Here is a 21,032-nt window from a genome sequence, read left to right on the forward strand (position 1 = left end):
CCTTCTCTATAGGATGGTTATACCTCAGGAAAAATTCCCCTAAAATCCCACTGGTGGAACATCCCTTTTTTGGGACATTTCTATTTTCCCCAGGCAAAATCCTAAGGGCGAGATTTTTTGAACATTTCAAACTTATTTCCAGGCAATATCATGTATACCATTCGAAAGCTCTCGAAAAACTATATAGAAGACTTTTAAACGGTTATAGCAGATTTCCCTACCTAACTCGAGATATTTCATGCGCAAGTTCCACTTTTCGCCACTTTTCGCCAGACTTATGGTCAAAATTGACCATAAATAGCATCTTCTGCGTGAATTATCTTGAGTTAGGTAATGAAATCGGCTATACCCGTTTAAAAGTCTTCTATATAGTTTTTCGAGAGCTTTCGAATGGTATACTTGAAAATGTCTGAAAATGAGTTTGAAATTTTCAAAAAATTTCGCCCTTAGGGTTTTGCCTGGGGAAAAAAGAAATGTCCCAAAAAAGGGATGTTCCACCTTTGGGATTTTAGGGGAATTTTTCCTGAGGTATAACCATCCTATAGAGAAGGTCTGAAGAAAGTTTCAGCTAGATCATATTATATTTATGTTTTCCCGTAAATTATGCTGAACGACCCAACTAATGACGACCACTGTGGAGCAGTATATACAAAGAGTAAAAATATTATTGACATTAAAAAATGAAAAATCTTAAAAACTGCCTTCTTGCTGATGTGCATCATTAAAAGGCTGGAAGTTTGCTTCCTACTATGTATAAATTTATTGAAATATTTATAAAATGAAATAAAATAATTTTACTATGTAAGAATGTACTCTTTATATCATTTCTTCCCTCACATTCAAAGATGATAATTTTCAGTCGCTCCAATTTTTCTTGAAGATGATTTGGGGCATGGAGGGAAGTTCTTATTATGATTATGCGATGCTTCCTTTCTTCTCACATGCTGTAGATTCTTTAAGGATATCTTTTCAAAATCTTTTCAAATGTTTGTAAGTGACAGGTATCCATGTATCTAAGCCAGGGATACTGAACATCAGAGACATATAATTGTTTGTTGACTCCCCGCCTTGGTAGACGACTTCCAAATAATATTGAGTATCTTTCGTCATCAACACTCCACTGCCGTATTGATTGTATTGTCTGAAAGAACAAAACGAAGCAGTTGGAACAATTTTTATTGGGCTGTTCTATTAAAAAAACAATCGAGGGGGGGGGGGGGGGGGGGGGTTGGACGAACCTTTTCAAGTCAAAAAAGAATTATTGAAAATGTGTGAATACCCCCTGGAAAATGGCAAAATTTGCAAAAATTCCCTATTTTCATACCTTAAAGTGAGGGTGGCCGAGGTAAAATCAGTCTTTTACCCCCTGTAAATTTTAGAATAACTTTTTACCTTCTTGGAAAATGAAAAAACACCCCCTGGAAATTTTTCTCGGATTACCCTCTGGAATGCCCGTCCACCCCCCTGTATGGATGTAAAATGTAAATAGCCCATTCATGTAACTCACTTTTGTTTTTATATAGACTAGTAAGCTGAATATAGAGACTTTACATTGTACATTTTTATATTCAAAGTAAGAATAGTTAGCGGTTACTAACGATCTTTCTTGGTCATTAAAATTTACACAAACTCAGATAAATGTGGATAAATCACAAAGCATATTTAGGCTAATCATATATTATGTGCATTAGCAGAGGAAGATTTTTAGCTGTTTCGAATACGTAAACATTACATGTTTTTTCTCTATTGTTTGGTAAGCATAATGCGAGCCTGATACAGGGGTAGATACTTGCTCATAAAAAAACATGTAAGTATTGATACCAAAAAGTTGGTGTAGTTTTACTCGAATATGTTTTTGTATTTGAAAATAGCACCAAACATAACAAATTAAGACTTCACTGCCAAATATGCTCATACCGTTTTTTACAGGGGCTCAAAGTATCGAAATATCCGTCCGACATAAAGATAGGTTTTGTTACATCAGTACTAGTGTGGTAAAAGAACTACTCACGTGACCATCAGTGCACCACCTGGCCATGATGTGTCGTCATCTCTCAAAACCATCTGCTTTGTCGATTCACTCGTTCCACAATACACAACACATCTCAATTTACACGCCGCACCGAATCGGTAATAACCGGTGTGTTCGGGAATGAACCAGGACTGCATTCGGATGGAGAAGTGGGTACTCGGTACTTCATAGCTGCTCATCATTAAGAAGTCATCAGCGTACCCTGACGACGTGTAACAGCCGCCGAAATTATGGGTAAGAAAGTCATCAAAGTTTGCTGGAACTCCGCTGCAATACGTCGTCCATATCTTCTTTTTACCTGCCGGAAAAAAAAAGTAATTTCATCCGGTTGTTTTGCAGTACACGTACACACATTATTTTTCAAAGTGAACGATAAACAACACGATTGAAAGAGGGTGCATTGAAACAACACGACTGAAAGAGGGTGCATTGAAACAACACGACTGAAAGAGGGTGCATTGAAACAACGCAACTAGAAGAGCGTGCGGTGAAAGATATGTCTTACTCTCGAGTTCTGGGAAATAGATTTGTTTGTCAGCATCCGGTCCACTCATACAATTATCGCTAATAATCAAAGTGTTGCCATCGCTGCCTGAATTCGACGAAAGTTGGATACATCCGGCGTTATACATGAGATATTGTCCTTAGAAAATAGAGGTCAAAATGATACAACAACTGTTTGTTTGGTTTTAGATTCACAAATTGCGTATATGACGTTCAATCATTACCTTATCGGCCCTTTTAACACCGGCCCTTATTGGCGTTATTTTTGGGCTCTTGGCGTAATAAGGGCCGGCGTAAAAAGGGCCAAGATTTTGCAATTTTAACCTAAAAGCGGTGTTAATTTTTTATCATTATTTCTCAATTTAAAGGACTTTAGGTATGGCAATTTTAACCTAAAAGCGGTGTTAATTTTTTATCATTATTTCTCAATTTAAAGGACTTTAGGTATGATTCGAAGAGGAAAATTTTCCACTGTTTTACCCCATATTGAAAACTTCTGTGAAATATTTAATATATTAAAAAATCAGTGATTTTCGATGGAATTTTCAACAGTTTGCTACTGAAAAATGACATTTCATTGTAAATTTTAGTCATTATTTACTAATTTGAAGCATATGTAGCCATTTTTACAAATTTTGGCGTTATTAACGGCCCTAATTGGCGTAAGCCCAAAATTAGGCTGTGGCGTAATAAGGGCTGGTATAAAAGGGGCCGGCGTTAAATCGGGGCCGGCGTTAAATCAGGGCCGGCGTAAAAAGGGCCGATAAGGTATTTAAATTTCTTTAAAGGAACCTTATTGACATTTTATCCTGGATCAGTGTCCATACACCAAAACTAGACTAGTTCATTGTTCACGAAGAGAGAATAAAAAACTTACTGAAATCACGGCGGAAAGTTCGCTTGTAGCTAGCACCCGTCCCATCCTTCGATCTTAGCAAACAATTTGTTGTACTGAGTATCATTTCGGAACCGGCGCTTGTGCTGGCAAAACAAACAGGAAGTGCGGAACAATGATGAAAGATGGTTCCTTGTTCTGCGTCAAAACTGAAGTAAGCGAACAACTCTCCACAATTGGTGGATGATTGCACTAGTTTGCTACCGTCCACCACATCGCAAGAAAAAGTGTTTGGTACGAAACATGAGCTTGAATACTGAACTGCTCTCAAGGTGGAAAGCTGTGTTATTCCTGTGTCGTAGTAATAAAATCCCGAAGCGTCAATATATTGGTTGTTATCGTTTTGGTCGTGTGATAAGAGTTGGCATTCTAAAGGAGTCTTGTTGGTGTCCACATTGGCAGCTTTGCAGGACCCTTCATATGTACATTGATCCAAACAACGTTCAACGCTCTCCACGTTGATGTTTTTGTATGGCGATGAAGGGTGTTTTTTGTTTTTCCCTTCCATTCGAAAATTTGCTTGATTCCATTTTGTCAATCGTATGATGTTGGAAGAGAGTGAGCCACTAATCAAAAGCAAAGATAAACAAATTACTTTTTCTTCCTTTTTCATTGCGCCTTCCGTTCTTCAACAAAATTTTGACATAGTAAAATTTTCAACTCTATGTTGTTTTTCGAAAAAAAATTTTTTTCAATACAAACACCTGTTGAAGCGTATTCTTAGTTTCCCTTTTGATCAATATTCAATTCAACATCTTCGATTGTTCGTGGTTACATTCGCAAGTACGTTACCATGGCAACATTATAAACAAACCTTGACATAAATATTGTATCGGGTAACTTTAATGTTCTTCATGTAAATGATCTAAATCTGAATGCAAAATGTCAAACAAGCAAGCAAGCACAAAGAATGGATTTGAATATTTTATTCTAGGTTATAGAATAAGTCAACATTTAAAGATGGACTCATTTTTTGGAAATTCTCCCAAAATTGATTTTTGCTACTATTAGCCCAATAACACTTAGACTGTCATTCTAATACTTGACCGGATTTTCACGGGAGGAGGTAAAAGAGTTGTCCCTTTTCTTCTGTATTAATTGATTTTTTAATGCTATTGCGAATAAATCCCGGGAATAAATATTAAATATTTCTATATAAAATATTTAGCTAGTTCTTTTTAAATATTAAAATATCGAGAAAAAATATCACATACTTCGTATTTTAATCAAAATATATTTTCTAGGTAGATATAAGTTATAAAACAAGTGGCTCAATGACCAATTACATCAAGGAGTAAAGGTTCTTTCACCAAAACGTTGTGTTCGTCAAACAAAACCTCCTTATTTTCCGCCATCTTGTATCCAAGCATCTGTAACAACTGTTGACATGACTCCGTACTTTCGATTTGCTCTAAAAGGTCCATAGGGATCTCCTTTCTCCAATTCAGTATGGTAAGCGAAATATTCCTGGGTGCGAGAGAAAGGGAGGCTGTTTTGAAATCATCTTCACCTTGTGTTTTCTCCCGTAAATAATTTTCAAATTCATCACTCAGGTCAACGTCCAAAAATTCCGCCAATGAGCGAGCGATACTTGTGATGTCATGGTATGCCATGTCATCATAACGAAAGATGGCGTACTTTACTTTGTTCGATCCTGGTGCTTTTGGGAAATGTTTCAGGATGTGAACCAACCGTCCGCAGAAGATGGGAACGGCGGTTGACGCCTGTCTGTTGACGTCCTTACGTACGTTGTCCGTAATCCAGTTCAACTTTCGATATGAATTCAAAATGGCTCTTGGATCTCTTAAGGCTTGCAAAACGTGGAAAGTCTTCATTTTGTTGAGTTGAACATATTGGATGAGCGACGGATCGAAGTAAGGGAAATTTTTGTACAAGTCTTTAATAACGATGGTGACATCTTCATCCAAATGATCACACATTTCATTCATCATGGATGACGTAATGTTTTTCTTTTTACAGTTTCTCTCTCCTTCAGCACAGAAAGGCGGTGAATGTAGAAAGTCCATTTTACTGAAGAACATCCCCCCACTGTGTACCAAGTTGATGTATTTATCATTACGTGATCGATAGTTACATGAGACTATGTCCTTCATGTACTCTCCTACTTCTTGTAACATATATTGTAGTTGATGAATTGAGGTGGGTTCCCCTATCTTGTGGTATGTTCGAATCGCTTTCAAGGGCTCAAAAAAATAGATGAAATCTTTTCGCGAATTAAACAAATCACCGAGAAGAGACGTTCCTGACCGGCCAGGTCCCAAGATGAAAAGTACTTTGTGGTCTTTCTGTGTGCGTCTTGGTGAAGGGTTGATCAGATTGCGGATGACTCCTTCAGTTGTCTCACTGTACTTCAAGGTGAACACCAGCCAAAAACTCAAAAAGACGGCTAAAGCAACGACAGAATAATTCTTTGAGGCGGTCATAATCCGTTCTTCTTTAACTTCACTCACTAAATGTCTCATTGCTTTATGAAAGTTTCGACAATAATTTGTCTGATCAAAAACTGAGCATATATTCTCATGTAGGTGTCAATGTGAGCGCGCGGACGAAAACTTTCTATTACACTCATCCGCCGCTCGCTTTTTTGATCTCGTTACGTCACGCCGTCTGTTTATTAAAAAAAGTAATTATAAAACTTTTCCGCTAACAACATAACGCGTCACTTGAGCTAATTAAACGATGCTTGATTAGGCTTTTAAATAATCATGAAACTACTTAAGTGATGCTTCATTAATTTTTTTAATACTCCTTTCCAAAAGCTTGTGCCATTCTTTGTGGTCAGAGAGACAAGATAAATCATTTTCATGATATAGGATATAGTCAAATTTTGTCACCATCTTTCAAACATTACTGAGTCTACATATTCTGAGAATCGCCTCATGAACCAAACAAAGAGGTATGGGATCGAGGTTGGGGAAACGGTGTCAATGTTTAGTTATAAGCCTATAAACTATAAGCTATAAACCTGCATGAACTTGAAACCTGTGAAGACGTACTGTAAGGATTTTCAGTCTCTATCACATTGCTTTTCAAAGAGTTAGAGAAATGGATATTAAGCCTACACAGGTTACCTCGTTACATCAAGGGTTTATTATAGACACTGTCGGTACATGCAGTAGGTGAGGGACTATTTATGTTTAAGTAGTGTTTTGTAATATATGTTCGTAATGTAAATGCGTCTCTGTTTCGATAAAGAAAAAAACCCTCTACTGCCCCGGCTCGAACCCACTTCTATCTTATCCTTTAGATTACAGTCATTACAGTATTACAGTTATGTTAATAGATTCTTAGTTTGTTGCTCTCCCACCCCTGTATCAATCTGAAGGAAAATCTGTCACAAAAATAGCTTTATGTAATAAAATAACCCATTTTGGGCATATTCTTTATATTTTTATCCAAAAAGGGGTAGTACATCTGCCCGGGGGGGGGTACTTAGGCAAAAATGGATGATGGGTATGTGCGGACGGTAAAGGTCGGTTTTTCCCCCTTCAAAGTCTCTCTAAGGGTCGGAAAAATCAGAAAGTTTTAAATTAGTCTCTCTAAGGGTCGGAAAATTCAAGATTTTTAGGAAATTTTTTGATTTCCAGAGAAAAAATTGTAATAAAGTCTCTATAAGGGTATGACTTTTTTCAAAAATCGAAAAAAAAATTTCAAAAAGTCTCTCTAAGGGTCACCTTTTTAGCAAAAATCAGTCTCTCTAAGGGTCGGTTTTCGGAGGTCTCGTCCGCACATACCCCTCATTCGCCAACCCTAGTACCCCCCCCGGGTACATCTGCTAGCTTTTTTTGTGAAAGCAGTTACTATCCTTGTGTAGTAACTATAAGAGTGATGGTGTACACATGCCCCCTGGTGGGATTTTCGAATATTTCGAATATAATATGATGAAAAGAGTCTCAAATTTTTCTTTTACAGGAAGTGATTTACGTAATGTACGTATTAAGCTTATTATTTTGCATCGAAAGAATTATTCACTCAAGCGCCAGCAATGCTAATTTGCAGCGTGCGAAGTTGCGTACGCAGCTAGTTTATCTTTATTTTTTATCTCCATTGAAACCGCGCCATTTTTTCTTCATTTTACATCTTTTTATCGTATTTTCAGGCTGAACTCAGTATGCTTAGCAAAATTTCGATTTTAGCCTCAAATCATATGCTTAACTTAAAATATAGGCCAAAATAATGGATGTGTCAAAGAACCAAAAAATGGTCGTCAGTTTCAGAAAATAATCATTTTCTTTTTGTTTTCTTTCTTAATCTCATGAAGAATGTTTCAATCTTCTTCATCTTCACACAGGAATACTTGACTAGTTGGTATCATTGTTGGAGTTAAGTAATGGGTTTAGCTGCAACAAAGTTTCTTTTCCATCTTGGAAAATCAAAGTAACCCCGTATGAATAACCCATTGAAATAAAGTCTTCTATATTGCCTTGCTTGTTCAAACAGTTGCACTTCTTCTTCCTCTTCATGGGAAACAGAAATCAGTAATTGGTTTAACAGAAACATCACGCGCACCAAGACACGAAGGTCACCATACATTATTCACTGCGGAGGCTACCATTTTAAGTTACATCATCTAATTCAAGGCGCGCGCGCCGCCGCCGCGATAAAAGTGATTCCATTTGATCATTCATTTCTTTCGTGACGTCAATAAAACCGCAAAAGTCAACAAAGTTACTTATTTTAATCTCTTGACGTTTTGACAATTTCTTTGAAAAATGACGTTTAATCTTTCGCACCATCGGGCGCTAAAAGTGTCCATTTTTGTTTCCGAAACTTTACCAGTTTTTTCGATCCAAAAAAAACTTTTATAATCTTTCAGTTTATTTACAAAACTAAAACATGTTAAATTTTTGTGAGGGACTTCACTTGACTTTCCAATCCTTTCATCTGTTTACTTGTTGTAGAAAGTATTTTTATTTTGTTTGCATATTGGATGATATTACACCATCATAACAAGAGTTTTGGAGTGATTTATAAAAAACTAGACAAGCATATAAAAGCCAGAAGACACTCAAAGTGCATTTATTCGATTTGAAATATATTATCAAGACAGAAACTACATTTAGACATGTGGTTTTTTGAAAGAAAGATGGACAAGTTTTTGTCCTTATTGCATGTATGGCTTGGAATCCTTTGTATTTGTAGCGACAGAGTTTTTTCGGCTGGAGGTAAGCGTTTTTCTTTCTGGGTACTGAGAGGTACTTGGTCAAAAACGGGTGATGGGTATATGTATTCGTATTTTGTTTTTCATAAAATCAAAAACGAGACCAATAATACTAAATGATGCATAAGATTCTTAATTAAGCTTTTAATTTATAGAAAGGAAGCTCTGGCAGATAGTGTAGGGAAATATTTCGCTTATTGACTTATCATGGTTATTTTATTTTCATATTTTTGTTAGATAACAAGCTGGAATTCATCGACAAGAACATGTCACAATTTGTCGTCTATCCATACGGTGATACAGCAATTCTATATTGCAATGCGACCAGTACTTCACCTATCCGATATAGATGGTACAAAAACGGTAGAAAGCTGAGTGGTAGAAGTTCATCTTTAATAACCAATCAACCCTATTTGATTTTCAAAGGTCTGGTTTTAACAGATACGGCAACATACAGATGTAAGGCGAAAATAAAAGGAATGAAAATTGAACATGACTTTAAACTGATTGTCCAAGGTATTGTTTTTACATTGAACCCTTTAAGTGCCAATATAGGATAAACACAACATGCGTCATTTAAGAATCAACGCACATTGACCATTCCATCCTGCCAAAATTTGCCATCCTAATCTTTTGCCCAACTTTTTTTAACCCTTTTAAAAAGGTAATGTTAAGACTCGGGCTAGTGAAAAGTCGCACGTAAAAGAACAATACATTGCCTTTAGAAAAAGTGGTGAAAGGACCATACATTGACAAAAATGAAGGAAATTATGAAACCATTCTCACTGGCTCTAATGCTTCTTTACCATGCGATGAAATCAGAAGCAGCACTCTACCCGATTTCCGATGGTTGCGATGGAACGGGGCTGTCAATCTTACCATTTTGAATAAAATTGCTCAACCAGGAAACGGAATCAAAATTACAGAACTTGAATCAATGGTTGAAATCGTACCAGCAGACAGATATCGGCAAGTATCCAAGAGCAAAAATGGTCATAGAGTTCATGGCGTGGAACTTATGTTTCCCAAAGTGACGGTAGCCGATCGTGGGTTTTACACGTGCTTAGTGCTCAACCATATTGGATACGATTATAAAACAACAAAACTCCATTAAGAATTAGTGAATAAGTTGTTCTTATAGATCAAAAAACAACAAAAGGGTGTGGTGGTGGAAAGAAAATCCTCCTCAACTAAATGGGGGTGAGCCACCACACCTACACACGCAACAACGAATGAAGTGAAGACAATCGACATTCAAGCTGAGTGGTCAATCCAAGAGGCTGTACTCCTCGCGAATCCAATTGGATTACCGGATACGGTGGGATTTGGCAATCAACACTCGTAGCACCCCATAGCCTCACAAGCATGGTTGCTAAAAAGCTTATGAAGAACATTTGCTTCATTTCGCAGAATGTACGTGGAATCAAATCTGCCTCGAGACTCGAAGAGTTGTTCAACTCGCTATCATTACGTAGAAATGTTTGGGGTATGTGTCTTCAGGAAACATGGAGATTCGGACATGAGACTCTTGACTGTGACAAGTTCAAACTAATAACAAACGGACTTGAAAAAACAAACGATGCGTGTAATCGTGGCTCGCAAGGAGTCGGCATTGTATTAAACCACGAAGGAATATCCGCATGGAAAGCAGCAGGATACGAAAAGCATATCGATTATGGTGCTCGAATTATTGCTATAAGACTTTGTGTTAAAGACAAACACAAAAGAGACGTTTGTTTATTTCTTGTATCAGCGTACGCTCCTGTCGGAATGTTCTGCCACTCCTTGTGTATTCATGACCAAAAATGATGCTCAAATGACAGGTAGATCGTTCAAAGCACGTGGAGAACCAATTTCGTTGCTTGATTCAGAATATGCAGATGATACTGCAGTCGTATTCGATAATCGTCATGATGCTGTTGTTGAGACGCAATCACTAGTTCACCACTTTTCTCGCTTTGGTACAGAAATCCACACCGGAGTAACAGAGCCTCGTCAAAGCTCAAAAACGGAATTGCTCTTCTGTGCCAAGGCACCTTCTCTTTACGAATCGCGAGAAGATTACGATAAAGCTGATTTCTCTGACATCATTTTAACCAATAACCGATACATCCCAATCGTTAGCCAGTTCGCATATTTAGGAAGTATCATTACAACAAATGGTACGGATGACCTCGAGATTGAAACACGTATTCGTAAAGCGGGAAATGCGTTCGGCGCACTGAGAAAATCGATTTTCAGCTCCTGTAGTGTCGATTATGTCACAAAGGGAAAAGTTTATTCTTCTTTTGTTTTACCCATACTCTTGTATGGTGCTGAATGTTGGTGTGTTACAGAAAAGTTATTTAAGTTATTATCGAGATTTCATCATCAATGTGTTCGTGTTATGTGCCACACCAATCGCTTTCGGGCTTGGCAGGAAAGGCTTACGTTGTTATCTATGTTCGAAAAGTTATCTTTAAAATCGATTGATTTGTATGTTGTAAAAAAGCAATTACAATGGGCTGGTCATGTAATGCGTATGTCGTGGGAAAGGTTACCGAGAAAAATGATATCTTGTTGGGTTCGATCTAAAAGGCCCAGAGGTTGTCCAAAGTTTACATATGGTAGATCTATTTCTAAATGTTTGAAAAAAGCTGGTATTGATAAATGTAATTGGTATGTGATTGCCTCTGATAGACTGAGATGGTGGAAGTTGATTAACAATATTTCGTAGATTTTTATTTTAATAGCAGTCATTTATTCTTTAGTTATTTATTTTCATTATTTATTTTTATAGTTTATGTAGTATATTGTGCAGTGATCTCTGACTTAGGTTAGGGCCTATTCCCATTTTTGGGAAGGTGTATGTCTTGTCTTGTCTTATAAAACAACATATCTGAGCGTGGAGAATGCAAGTAAGTTGATCATATTCAATGGAATGATTGTTAATACATATTAATTTTTAAACGCTCCTAAAGATCCTTGAAATCAACTTCTGGCTGATTTTTTGACAATGCCTTTCATTTTAATAACCAAACCTTAACAAACAAAGGTTTGACGAGAAGTTTCACGGGACAGTATAAAAAAAGACAAATATAAGCTGTTATATTTTCAAAATTTCTATGACACTAATTGTTCTACGAATTTGAAAAACTTTGTTGTGTGACATATTTTGTGTCCACCCTGTATATACAGGGTGTCCCGGAAAAAAAGTATCGAGTCGTACCACTTCTATAGAAAGAAAGTTCTTGTGTGTGTTTCACTAAATTTGCAATGTTTATCAAAGTTTCTCGATACTTTTTTTTCGGGACACCCTGTAGTAGGAAGTTTGAAGTTTTTTTTGGGTAGAAGGTTGTTTAAATTTTTAAATCTCGCTATAGAATTGAGTGTGATTTTTGAAATACAAAATATATTTTCAGAATTTCAGATAATACTTTATTATTCCGAAAACATTAGTTCCATTTATATTGAGATGGAAAAATCGTCTGAGAGGAATGGTTTGTAAAATGTAATCTGTGGAAGAGATCCTATTTATTGAAACATGAATGGAAAGTACCCTCCTACATTATGCTCATTTTTCAATTTGCTCATCTCAGACAAACTAATACACCCCTGTCTCACAGCCCCGTTGGAACATTTTCCTCAAATGGGGATAAAAATTCTTATCGAAATTCAAATGGGGATATAAATTCTATTGTTCCAAAGTTAAAGAATCCAGTGGGGATGGTTTTGGAGTGCAGTTTTTAAACATTGATTTTCAAATATTGATGAAATCACAGTCAATTTCCCAGTCGGGCTTGGATCCCAGCGGGTCTGTGACACAGGGGTGTACTAATTGTCAGGGGTGTAATAATGTTTTCATCTTTTTATTTCGTCTTTCTCAGTCAAACCTGTGATCCAACGGATTCGATCAAAAGTCTTCATTGCACAATCAGGCACCGATTTCAATTTCCCAGAATGCAAGGTTCTTTTCCAATCAAAACCACCTGTTAAAATAACCTGGGAAAAGTTATTCAGCACAATAACCAATGAACGACATGTTATTCGTGGAAATAGAGTGATGGTAAAAAAAGTGCAACATTCAGATGCTGGATATTATACTTGTATTGCAAGAAATTCTGCTGGTAAATCTTTATATGTTTAAAACGCTGCTGTCCTGTTTCCAGTGGGAAAATCCAGGCGCATTCCCCTACCTTGGGGTAGATAACTGTAAAAAAGGGAACCTCGGGGTCACGCTGAACTGCGGTCGCTAGCTTACTTACTTATCCTTAGCGTAAAAACTATCGGTATTAAATTTTGTGATTCAAAAATGTTGTTTTGGTATTATCTTTCAGAGTTCTACTTTTCTTTTGATTTTGAAACCAACTAGTTATAAATTTCCAGCCTCAGAACAGATTTTCATTCAATGTAACATTTTTTATGAATTTTTTTTCTATTTTAATTGGTTTATTTACTTTTAGGCGAGGACCAAGTCAAAATACTGTTGAGAGTTTGGCCTTTAGTGATGAACAAAACATCAGCGGAAATCATAACTCGCCTCAGAAATGAAACGGTTGAAATCTTTTGTTCTGCATACGGTCACACGCAAAATATGACCGGAACAATCGTTAGAATGGGTGTGCCAGTTCCAAGCGCTGTTGAACGCAAGAAAGATAATTTGTTTTTGGTGAAAGCTCAAGTTAATGAAGATGGAACTTATGTTTGTACTATAACAAATGGAAATGAGAAAGTTCAAAGTGCAAGCTTCGTTGAAAAATTCCATTGTAAGTGTTTCTTTATTCAGGCATAGCATATTTGGATTTAATGTTTGATGAAGTAATTCTTTCAGGCTGGTGTATTAAAAAAATTGTCCCTTTTTTAGTTAGTTCACAAAGTGTACTATGCACTATATCATAAGCATTCGAGGCTCAAAAATTCATTTTGCTAAGCATAATGAGGCTCACAAATATTTACCCTATGCTTATAAAAAATGGAAGGAGAGGAGGAAAGAGGTGAACCGTCCCTTAGCACAGGGAATAGACTCAAACTTAACTTAGGGTTCACAGCGCTAAAAAATGCTAAAATAAACTAGCAAGAAAACATTACAAGGAAATGATAAACTAAATATAATTATGAATAACATGATTAACAATAACACGATTCAAAGCTTTCCCATACTATACCTATACCATTCACACTTTAGCATTCCAACTTTAAAAAAAAAACAAAAAAAAAAAACGTGTAGATATTATTAATTTTAAATTCAAAGACATAATCTTTAAGACTTTAGGTTTAATTTTGGGTGATCAAAAATTGCGATAAAATGAATAAACTTTGAAATATCTTTTCATTCTTCTCAGTAAAATCGGTGATTTTAAATTCAACATCAATTGAGCATCTCGGCAAATGGTTGAAAGAATCCAAACAATTGGGACGTTACAAAGCATGCTGGGATACAAACACTTATGTTCCAAACATCAACTCTGGAGGAATGTTTTTTACTAAGAAATATTGTGGTGGAAAGAAAAACACGATTACTCTTATACAAATCCGAGATAAATGGGTTTCGTATTATCGAACCCCGAATCGGGATTGGGACACAACTCTTGGTGGATTCACAGAAATTGCTTGGACTCAGGGTAAGTATTAAAATACTTAAATGCTAGGAGTTTTCCGTGTCGATTTCTACGGGGCTTAAGTTACTAATTGTAAAAAGTCTACGTAACTACCACACATTACAGAAAGCACAAAATTAAAATGTTGATCGAGTCATTGATTCGAAATGTTTGCTGAAGATACCAATTTCATGTCAATTAGATATTCTTTTCAAAGTTACTAATATACTCCTTTTAATTTCTTTGCAGGTACAAAGGCAAACAGTACCAAAACGTTTATGTTTGAATTTAACCCTCCAAAGAAATACACGCCGCGTTTCGGTGGAAAAAATGCGATTTGTGGTTACGGAAGTGGCCCATGTTTTGGTAACAAGAATCTTTATACAGCCGGATTTCCTCCGTACGCGTATGGTTCACGAGGCAACATCTGGAAGATAAGAGGAGTATGGTATAGCAGGGCCGTCTTTGATATATTAAAATTTAATTTTGCGCAAGGTTATCCTCGAAGAATGGAAGTGTTTTATAGACTTTGAAGAATAAAAGCAGTGATAAAAACTAACCTTTTTTGTAGTATTTTAGTGGGAAGTTGATATTTCAAATTAATCAAGAAAAAAATTAAATAAGAGTTATTAATGTTAATTGTTTTTTTTTCTGGTAATATTTTTTCAGTGAAGTTAAAGAATTTTCGTTCTTTCTTGATATTTTCAGTAGCGCGGGGTGGGCGGGGGGGGGGGGGGGGGGCTCTTTTTATCTTCATGTGTTTACGCACCGACTAGGGCGAGAGGGAACATTCGATTTTCCAATGAAAAAGTTTTTTATATTAGCCCAGGGATTAGGTCGCTTGGGACGCATCTTGAGCTCAGTCAGTAGGGTTTGTTTGTTTTTTTACTGTTTTTTTTCTTTTCTTTTCTTACCCAGTTACCCTCAGAACAACGTGTTTATGTTTAGGGTATCTTGTATTACTATTTTCAGGTATTTCGAGCATCATCAAAAATGCATTTTTGGGATTCCTCACTAGGCTAGGTTTAGGCTACTCTTCAGTCAACAGTCACACTGATGATAAGGAATTAATCTCTACCTACTGACTCACCATAGCCATTGTTAAGCTCTGGGGCTCTGGGTACGAGATTAAGTGGTGGTCCAAAAGTAAATAAATTTCCTTGACCAGAATCTCCAATTATGGAAATCTTTTTTATTTATTTACAGACCACTTTCCAGAATTGGAAAATTTACAGATCAGATTTGAAATTTGACTTTACCATTTTTAACGAATGAAAAATTTAATTTTACCGAATGAAAATTTAATTTTTTCGAATGACTTTTTATTTCTCCGAATGAAAATTTAATTTTGCCGATTATTTTTTGATTATACCGAATGAAAATTTCATTTCATCAAATGACTTTTGATTTTTTGACGCAAGAATTTCGTTGATCGAATATTGCCGGAATATTGCTACCAAAAACCAACCATACTCAGAACATTCTATTCTCTACTTTCAGACACTGTTTCTGAAAGTTTCTCTTTGTTCTTCGATTTGAAGTTTGTTGAAATCGAGTGAGATGTTGAAGCCTTCTACATTCTCACACAACAGTGCACAAGACGGATCCAAGTAAGTTCTGTGTTGTCTTTCTATGATTGTGACAGTCCCTTCAATACGAGTAAGATTAGATCATTTAAATGCCAGCTAGGACTGAATTTTCGAAAGCTCTTTTTAACTAGCAGATTGAACGAAGGACAAAGGAATAAATTCCACCTCGAGAAATTTAGAACACTTTAAATTACTGGCAATAATCTCGTGGTTGATTGAAATTCGATTGACGTTTTTGCTTACGTTAATTTGTAATTCCCCGCGAACTTGTAATTTCCCTCCTAGCTTTTGTAATTTCCCTTCTAGATTTTGTAATTTCCCGCAAAAGTGAAATTTTCATCGTTTGGAAACTCATCACTTTTTTCGAAGTTCTTACTAACTTCGAAGGCTTAAGTAAATGGAATACTATCCAATTAAAACTCGATTCGCGTTTCAATGACTTTTTTGAGACCTCTTTTTAAAGTTTCAGATTGATTTCCAGTGTTAAATTGACGTCTTTCAGAATTGTTAGAATTTCAATCAAAACCATGAGATTAACCAGGAATTCTATGCTTGTTTTCGTGAAATTCTGGGTAAATTACCCTCGATCAAATTTCGAAATGTTTTAAATTTCCCGAGTACAACAATTTTCCAAAAATTTCAAAATTGACCTCGGGAAATATATCCCGAATTTCCCTCGCAACCATGAGATTACTAGTACAAAATATTATATGAATGCATTAATTAACTTTGACTACGATTCAGTTTGAGGAGGCTTTTAAAAGAGATACCTAGGCTGTCCTGGGGCTGTCCTAGGTTGACCAGGGGGTGGCCAGTTTAACTATTTTCTCATTCAGTCAAATGTCTAAAATATTTGCTCAATTCAAGTACCGTTTAAAAATATCAATTTGTGCAGAGAAAAATGGTCCCGAGAAGACCAAATTAGGGTGGAAATTTATAGATAGCCTGTTGTACCAATTCTCAAGATTGGAATGGTGGTATGTAAAAAACATTATTTTTCATTTTTATTCAGCAACAATTCGGATGACCTGAACAATGAATTCTACCCTGATCTTGGTAAGTTGTCCGTCCGCCCGCCCGTTCGCTCTTCTGTTCGTTTCATCGTCGCATACTTTTGTCAAATGAAAAATGAAATTGTATTAAATTTAAAAATTTCGACGTAACGAAGAACTATTACTATTTCTCATTTACATTTCAGTGTTTGTCTACACGTCATGTGACACGCGGTCTTTCGAATATGACGTCATCAAATCCACCTGTCAGGTCACGTGGAAGTTGTTTGAAAATTCACGCCTTCATTTCCGTGGTGAGTTTTGAACGGGTTTTTTTGGTTTTTAGTTGCTCGAAGGTTTTTCCACTCATCGAGTCGCCGACAAATAGTTTCAAGAAAAAGTTTATTCCCTGGTTAAAGTTTTTTTCCTGTACATTGTTTCTTACAGGTGGTCCTTCCATATTTCGTGCACCACTATTGAGCTTACACGAAGCACCGACATTGATGGAAGGATTGGATGACGTCAATCTTTACTTCATTCCTTCGCTCTTATCATCAAAAGATGAGGAAGATTACGAAAACCAGTTGACGTATCAAGGCTTCCCTTCCTCCCAAACAATCATCTCACTACTCCGCCAACAACTCTCCGCCCTTCCTCGAACGCCCTTCACGCATCACGTGCTTTCGGAGAAAAACTGGTAAACACACTCTCTAATCACTTTTCTACGAACTAAAGTGGACAGAGCTTCTACTATAGAAGACCTTCGTTACCCTTAAAATTGGAGGAATGCGTACATATACGCGTTTCAAAATAGGTCAAAATACAAGACTTATAGCCCTAGCTCTTGACCACTTTATTTAGAAGGGCAAAACCGAAGACTTTTAGAGCGATTATGAAATATTTCAATAAAAAAAGAAAAAAGCAAAATCAATTTTTTCAAAACAGAGTTGATGATTGTATAAAGGTGGACACTTCTAGATAACAAATCGAGGAAATTTCTTAACAAGTTAAAGATTAAATCAGAGACACCGACTGTGTTTGATTATAATAAACTAAATAAGACACCTTTGATCGTGTAATCCAATCTTTGCTGTTATTTATCGCTGTTGTTGATCGTTGGATTTTCTTCTTTGGTAGGTTTCATTACGCAGCTCGCACGTGGGAAGCGGTGAAAAAGTCCAACCTCATCGCCGAATACCATATTGACCAATTAAAATCCTTTCTTGTTTTTGTATATATCGTCTACTTTTTGTTCGACTGTCGAAAAAGTTGGAAAACTGAATTTATTATTTTCCTTGTATACTGTTCCATGTAATGTACCAGCATCTTATGTAGGATTTGAAGCAATACAGTACTCGAACCTTCATAACTCAAATGTCTTTTAACTCAAACAAGTTTTGTGGTCCCTTAAGTTAACAATGCCTTATAAGCCTTACTCCATAACTCGACATTTCCTAAACTCAAACAAATTTTGTGTTCCCCGTGTGTGCTGGAGTTATAGAGACTACACTGTATTTTTTACGTAAATTGAATCGGCTGCGATTCATCCAATACTATAATGGACCAAGCACCTCGTACGTGGCCATGTTAACATATGCTTTCAAGAAACCATGAAATTCCTCATTCGAAAAGCTGAATAAAATTTTCCTCGTAGTTAAGGGCTAGTTCTTAGAGCTCATTGCCATGGAAACTATGAGAGAAGTCACGCGAATAAAGCCCGATAAAGCTTTTCATGACCATTTTCATGTAAAATAAAATCTATTGCGCCAGCATGAAATCAATGTTCCAAGCTACTTAATAAAATTGCTAAATACAACATATAATCACTCTATGTTTTCATTTTAAACTGAATGTCGTTCTTTGTCAAATTAGCCCATAGCTTAGCCATAGTAAAAATTTGGAGATTTGATATTTCACAGAAAAGTGCTAGCAAGGGGTATTTCGGGTCGCATATCTTCCGAAGGACTTTTCCGTTTGCTTTGAAATTTGACTACCTTCTTAACCTCAGATTGAACTACCAGTGGTGTAAAAATGAAGGTTATAACATAAGTAGAAAAAAGCTTAATTTTTGTAATCGCAAATTTAACCGCTAAAAATCGCGAATTTCTCAACCAAAAATACATTCAAATATAGCGCTTTTGATCCTCTAAAACAAGCAAAAAAAAATTTCGCAATTATATTTGACTATCAAAAATTACAGGCATTCTTGTTTCCACTGACAATTATATTTGGATAGACTTTAGATTATGCATTCGTGCTCGTTGTAAAGATAATAATAATGTAAACATCTTACGAAAAAACATCTCAAATGATGAAAACGACAATCAAAAGCAAAAACAAAAAACATAAGCAAAACAACCCTGTGTTTGCCTAAAATGATCTCATGGAAAATAGTTTTCTGTATTCAGGAGGAAATTGTTTCTTCTTACTTTAGAATGTAAACTGTTTCTTGTACTTTTGAAGGAAAATATTTCCTGTATATCAGAAGGAAGGTGTTTCTTTTTACTTTAGAATGTAAACTATTTCTTGTATTTTTGAAGGAAAATATTTCCTGTATATCAGAAGGAAGGTGTTTCTTTTTACTTTAGAATGTAAATTGTTTCTTGTATTTTTGAAGGAAAATATTTCCTGTATATCAGAAGGAAGGTGTTTCTTTTTACTTTAGAATGTAAATTGTTTCTTGTATTTTTGAAGGAAAATATTTCCTGTACATCAGAAGGAAGGTGTTTTTTTTACTTTAGAAGGTAAACTGTTTATTGTATTTTTGAAGGAAAATATATTCTGTATTCAGAAGGAAGGTGTTTTTTTTTTTACTTTAGAATGTAAATTGTTTCTTGTATTTTTGAAGGAAAATCGTTTGCTGTAAATTGGGAGGAAAACGAACTCTGTATTCGGGGATGAGAAATACATCTTATTATTTTGGGAGGTACATAACTCGTTCTCTGGTTTTCTCTGTATTCCCAGGCAAAATTGCACTTTTTTTATAAAAAAAACTATTTTCTATTTTCTGTGATTTGCAAACAGGAGGAAAGTCGTTCTTTGTAAGGAAAATTGTCTTTAAAGACAGTTTTCAAAAAAAAAGCTGTTCTTTTATTTTTGAATGACAATCGTTATTCTCTGTATTTTGAAAGGAAAATTGTGTTTTGTAGTTCTGAAGACAAATCGTTTTATGTCTTATTTTTCTCGTGAGCATGAACTTTCGCGAATTGCCCTCTCAAGAATTTTCAAAGACATTTAATACTGCGAAAAGGGCTAAAAATGCTCGCGAAAGTTTGTACGCCTAAAGTAGTAGGAAATTTCAGTACACTCATCATATATCATCTAATTTCATGCTTCTTATTTTCCATTTAAAGCTTATTTTATGGACGAGCATTCACTTATATTGACAACACACACAATATTTGCGTCGTTAGTTCTACTGTTACCACATTACGTTATTATTTCTGTTGGAAAAACTGAATACGTTATTTCCTGGCTCCTGCGTGGCAATATTGCCTCGTTATTGTTACCAAGGGATTATTATAGACACTGGAAAACAACTCGCTGATTTTTGCCAATTTCTCTTGTTCAAGCCTTGCTCGCAGTAATGACATTATTGTTCACCCTCCTTCCACCATTAAATGATTTTTCGTAGTATTTTTATTGCAGCTCCTCATTATGGAGCACTTATCCAATTCCCAAAAGAGACTTTAAGTTTTCCTACGAGATTCAAACTCAGCTAGTTAATTGCAAATGATATGTCGTTAGGACGTTTTATATTGCAAGAAAGATGCAAAAACATGCTATGTATAAGAAATTTAATATTGACACCAGAGCTTTCTATAGGGCCCCTCTATTCTTCAACCTTCAAAACACCACCGTGCCACCACGTTCCACCAAAAGATTTTCATACCACAGTGGACTCACGTCTAATATATGTCAATCTCAGCTCTTCTCGGAGACATATAAGAAATATATTCCCAATTCAAAATTTCGTTTCATTATAAGCATTCTGTTTGATTTTACTCGTCTCATGATGTCTTTCTCACACCAGATTTCATAAATGTACCCGCTTGGAATACTAGCATTTATTTTCAAACTTTTCGCCAGCAAAAGTACGAATAGATACACACCTATCCGTCACCCGGCGTCGCACCCGACGAGTAGAGTGTTGTTTAACACATCAAAAGACCTTCGGATAGTGAAGGAGGGTAATGAGATTGAATTCTAAGCTCAAAGTACGAAGTATTACCACTTATCACTGATCGAAGCTAAAAAAAATC

General features: G+C 35.9%; 4 protein-coding genes across 5 annotated transcripts; 2 read left to right on the forward strand and 2 right to left on the reverse strand.

The window, feature by feature from the left end:
- Window positions 1-904: 904 nt before the first annotated feature.
- LOC136801764 (uncharacterized) lies at window positions 905-4,059 on the reverse strand. Its single transcript, XM_067058429.1, has 4 exons — window positions 3,414-4,059; window positions 2,538-2,675; window positions 2,012-2,330; window positions 905-1,141 (listed from the first exon to the last, which is right to left on the reverse strand). The coding sequence occupies exons 1-4, from the start codon at window positions 4,042-4,044 to the stop codon at window positions 970-972; spliced, it is 1,260 nt and encodes a 419-aa protein (XP_066914530.1). The 5' UTR covers window positions 4,045-4,059; the 3' UTR covers window positions 905-969.
- A 643-nt stretch (window positions 4,060-4,702) lies between these two features.
- LOC136801813 (carbohydrate sulfotransferase 1-like) lies at window positions 4,703-6,153 on the reverse strand. The gene has a single exon (XM_067058480.1). It carries the CDS (start codon window positions 5,912-5,914, stop codon window positions 4,703-4,705), a length of 1,212 nt encoding a protein of 403 aa, XP_066914581.1. The 5' UTR covers window positions 5,915-6,153.
- Window positions 6,154-8,854: 2,701 nt separating this feature from the next.
- Window positions 8,855-14,818, forward strand: LOC136801765 (neural cell adhesion molecule 1-like). Of its 2 annotated transcripts, XM_067058430.1 has the most exons (7): window positions 8,855-9,129; window positions 9,339-9,702; window positions 11,476-11,510; window positions 12,480-12,719; window positions 13,056-13,358; window positions 13,935-14,213; window positions 14,439-14,818. In XM_067058430.1, exons 1-7 carry the CDS (start codon window positions 8,880-8,882, stop codon window positions 14,720-14,722), a joined length of 1,755 nt encoding a protein of 584 aa, XP_066914531.1. In that variant the 5' UTR covers window positions 8,855-8,879; the 3' UTR covers window positions 14,723-14,818. The 2 variants fall into 2 exon arrangements, with proteins under 2 accessions (XP_066914531.1, XP_066914532.1); XM_067058431.1 differs by lacking the exon at window positions 12,480-12,719.
- Window positions 14,819-15,694: 876 nt separating this feature from the next.
- LOC136801766 (nonsense-mediated mRNA decay factor SMG9-like) lies at window positions 15,695-18,139 on the forward strand. The gene is made up of 5 exons (XM_067058433.1): window positions 15,695-15,799; window positions 16,791-16,834; window positions 16,977-17,084; window positions 17,218-17,467; window positions 17,908-18,139. Exons 1-5 carry the CDS (start codon window positions 15,750-15,752, stop codon window positions 18,083-18,085), a joined length of 630 nt encoding a protein of 209 aa, XP_066914534.1. The 5' UTR covers window positions 15,695-15,749; the 3' UTR covers window positions 18,086-18,139.
- The last annotated feature ends 2,893 nt before the right edge of the window (window positions 18,140-21,032 follow it).

The sequence above is a fragment of the Clytia hemisphaerica genome, unplaced genomic scaffold, assembly GCF_902728285.1.
Source record: "Clytia hemisphaerica strain Z4C2 unplaced genomic scaffold, Clytia hemisphaerica genome assembly, whole genome shotgun sequence".
NCBI classification, from domain to species: domain Eukaryota; kingdom Metazoa; phylum Cnidaria; class Hydrozoa; order Leptothecata; family Clytiidae; genus Clytia; species Clytia hemisphaerica.

Excerpts from the sequence above, each read along its gene's own strand:
- LOC136801764 (XM_067058429.1), bottom strand. The coding sequence starts at position 4,044 with ATGAAAAAGGAAGAAAAAGTAATTTGTTTATCTTTGCTTTTGATTAGT. Across the intron at positions 2,676-3,413 it reads AACTTTCCGCCGTGATTTCA|GACAATATCTCATGTATAAC; the intron begins GTAAGTTTTTTA and ends CTATTTTCTAAG. Across the intron at positions 1,142-2,011 it reads GGTGGTGCACTGATGGTCAC|ACAATACAATCAATACGGCA; the intron begins GTGAGTAGTTCT and ends TTGTTCTTTCAG.
- LOC136801813 (XM_067058480.1), bottom strand. The coding sequence starts at position 5,914 with ATGAGACATTTAGTGAGTGAAGTTAAAGAAGAACGGATTATGACCGCC.
- LOC136801765 (XM_067058430.1), top strand. The coding sequence starts at position 8,880 with ATGTCACAATTTGTCGTCTATCCATACGGTGATACAGCAATTCTATAT. Across the intron at positions 9,703-11,475 it reads CTCAACCATATTGGATACGA|TTATAAAACAACATATCTGA; the intron begins TTATAAAACAAC and ends TCTTGTCTTGTC. Across the intron at positions 13,359-13,934 it reads CTTCGTTGAAAAATTCCATT|TAAAATCGGTGATTTTAAAT; the intron begins GTAAGTGTTTCT and ends CATTCTTCTCAG.
- LOC136801766 (XM_067058433.1), top strand. The coding sequence starts at position 15,750 with ATGTTGAAGCCTTCTACATTCTCACACAACAGTGCACAAGACGGATCC. Across the intron at positions 15,800-16,790 it reads AGTGCACAAGACGGATCCAA|CAACAATTCGGATGACCTGA; the intron begins GTAAGTTCTGTG and ends ATTTTTATTCAG. Across the intron at positions 17,468-17,907 it reads GTGCTTTCGGAGAAAAACTG|GTTTCATTACGCAGCTCGCA; the intron begins GTAAACACACTC and ends CTTCTTTGGTAG.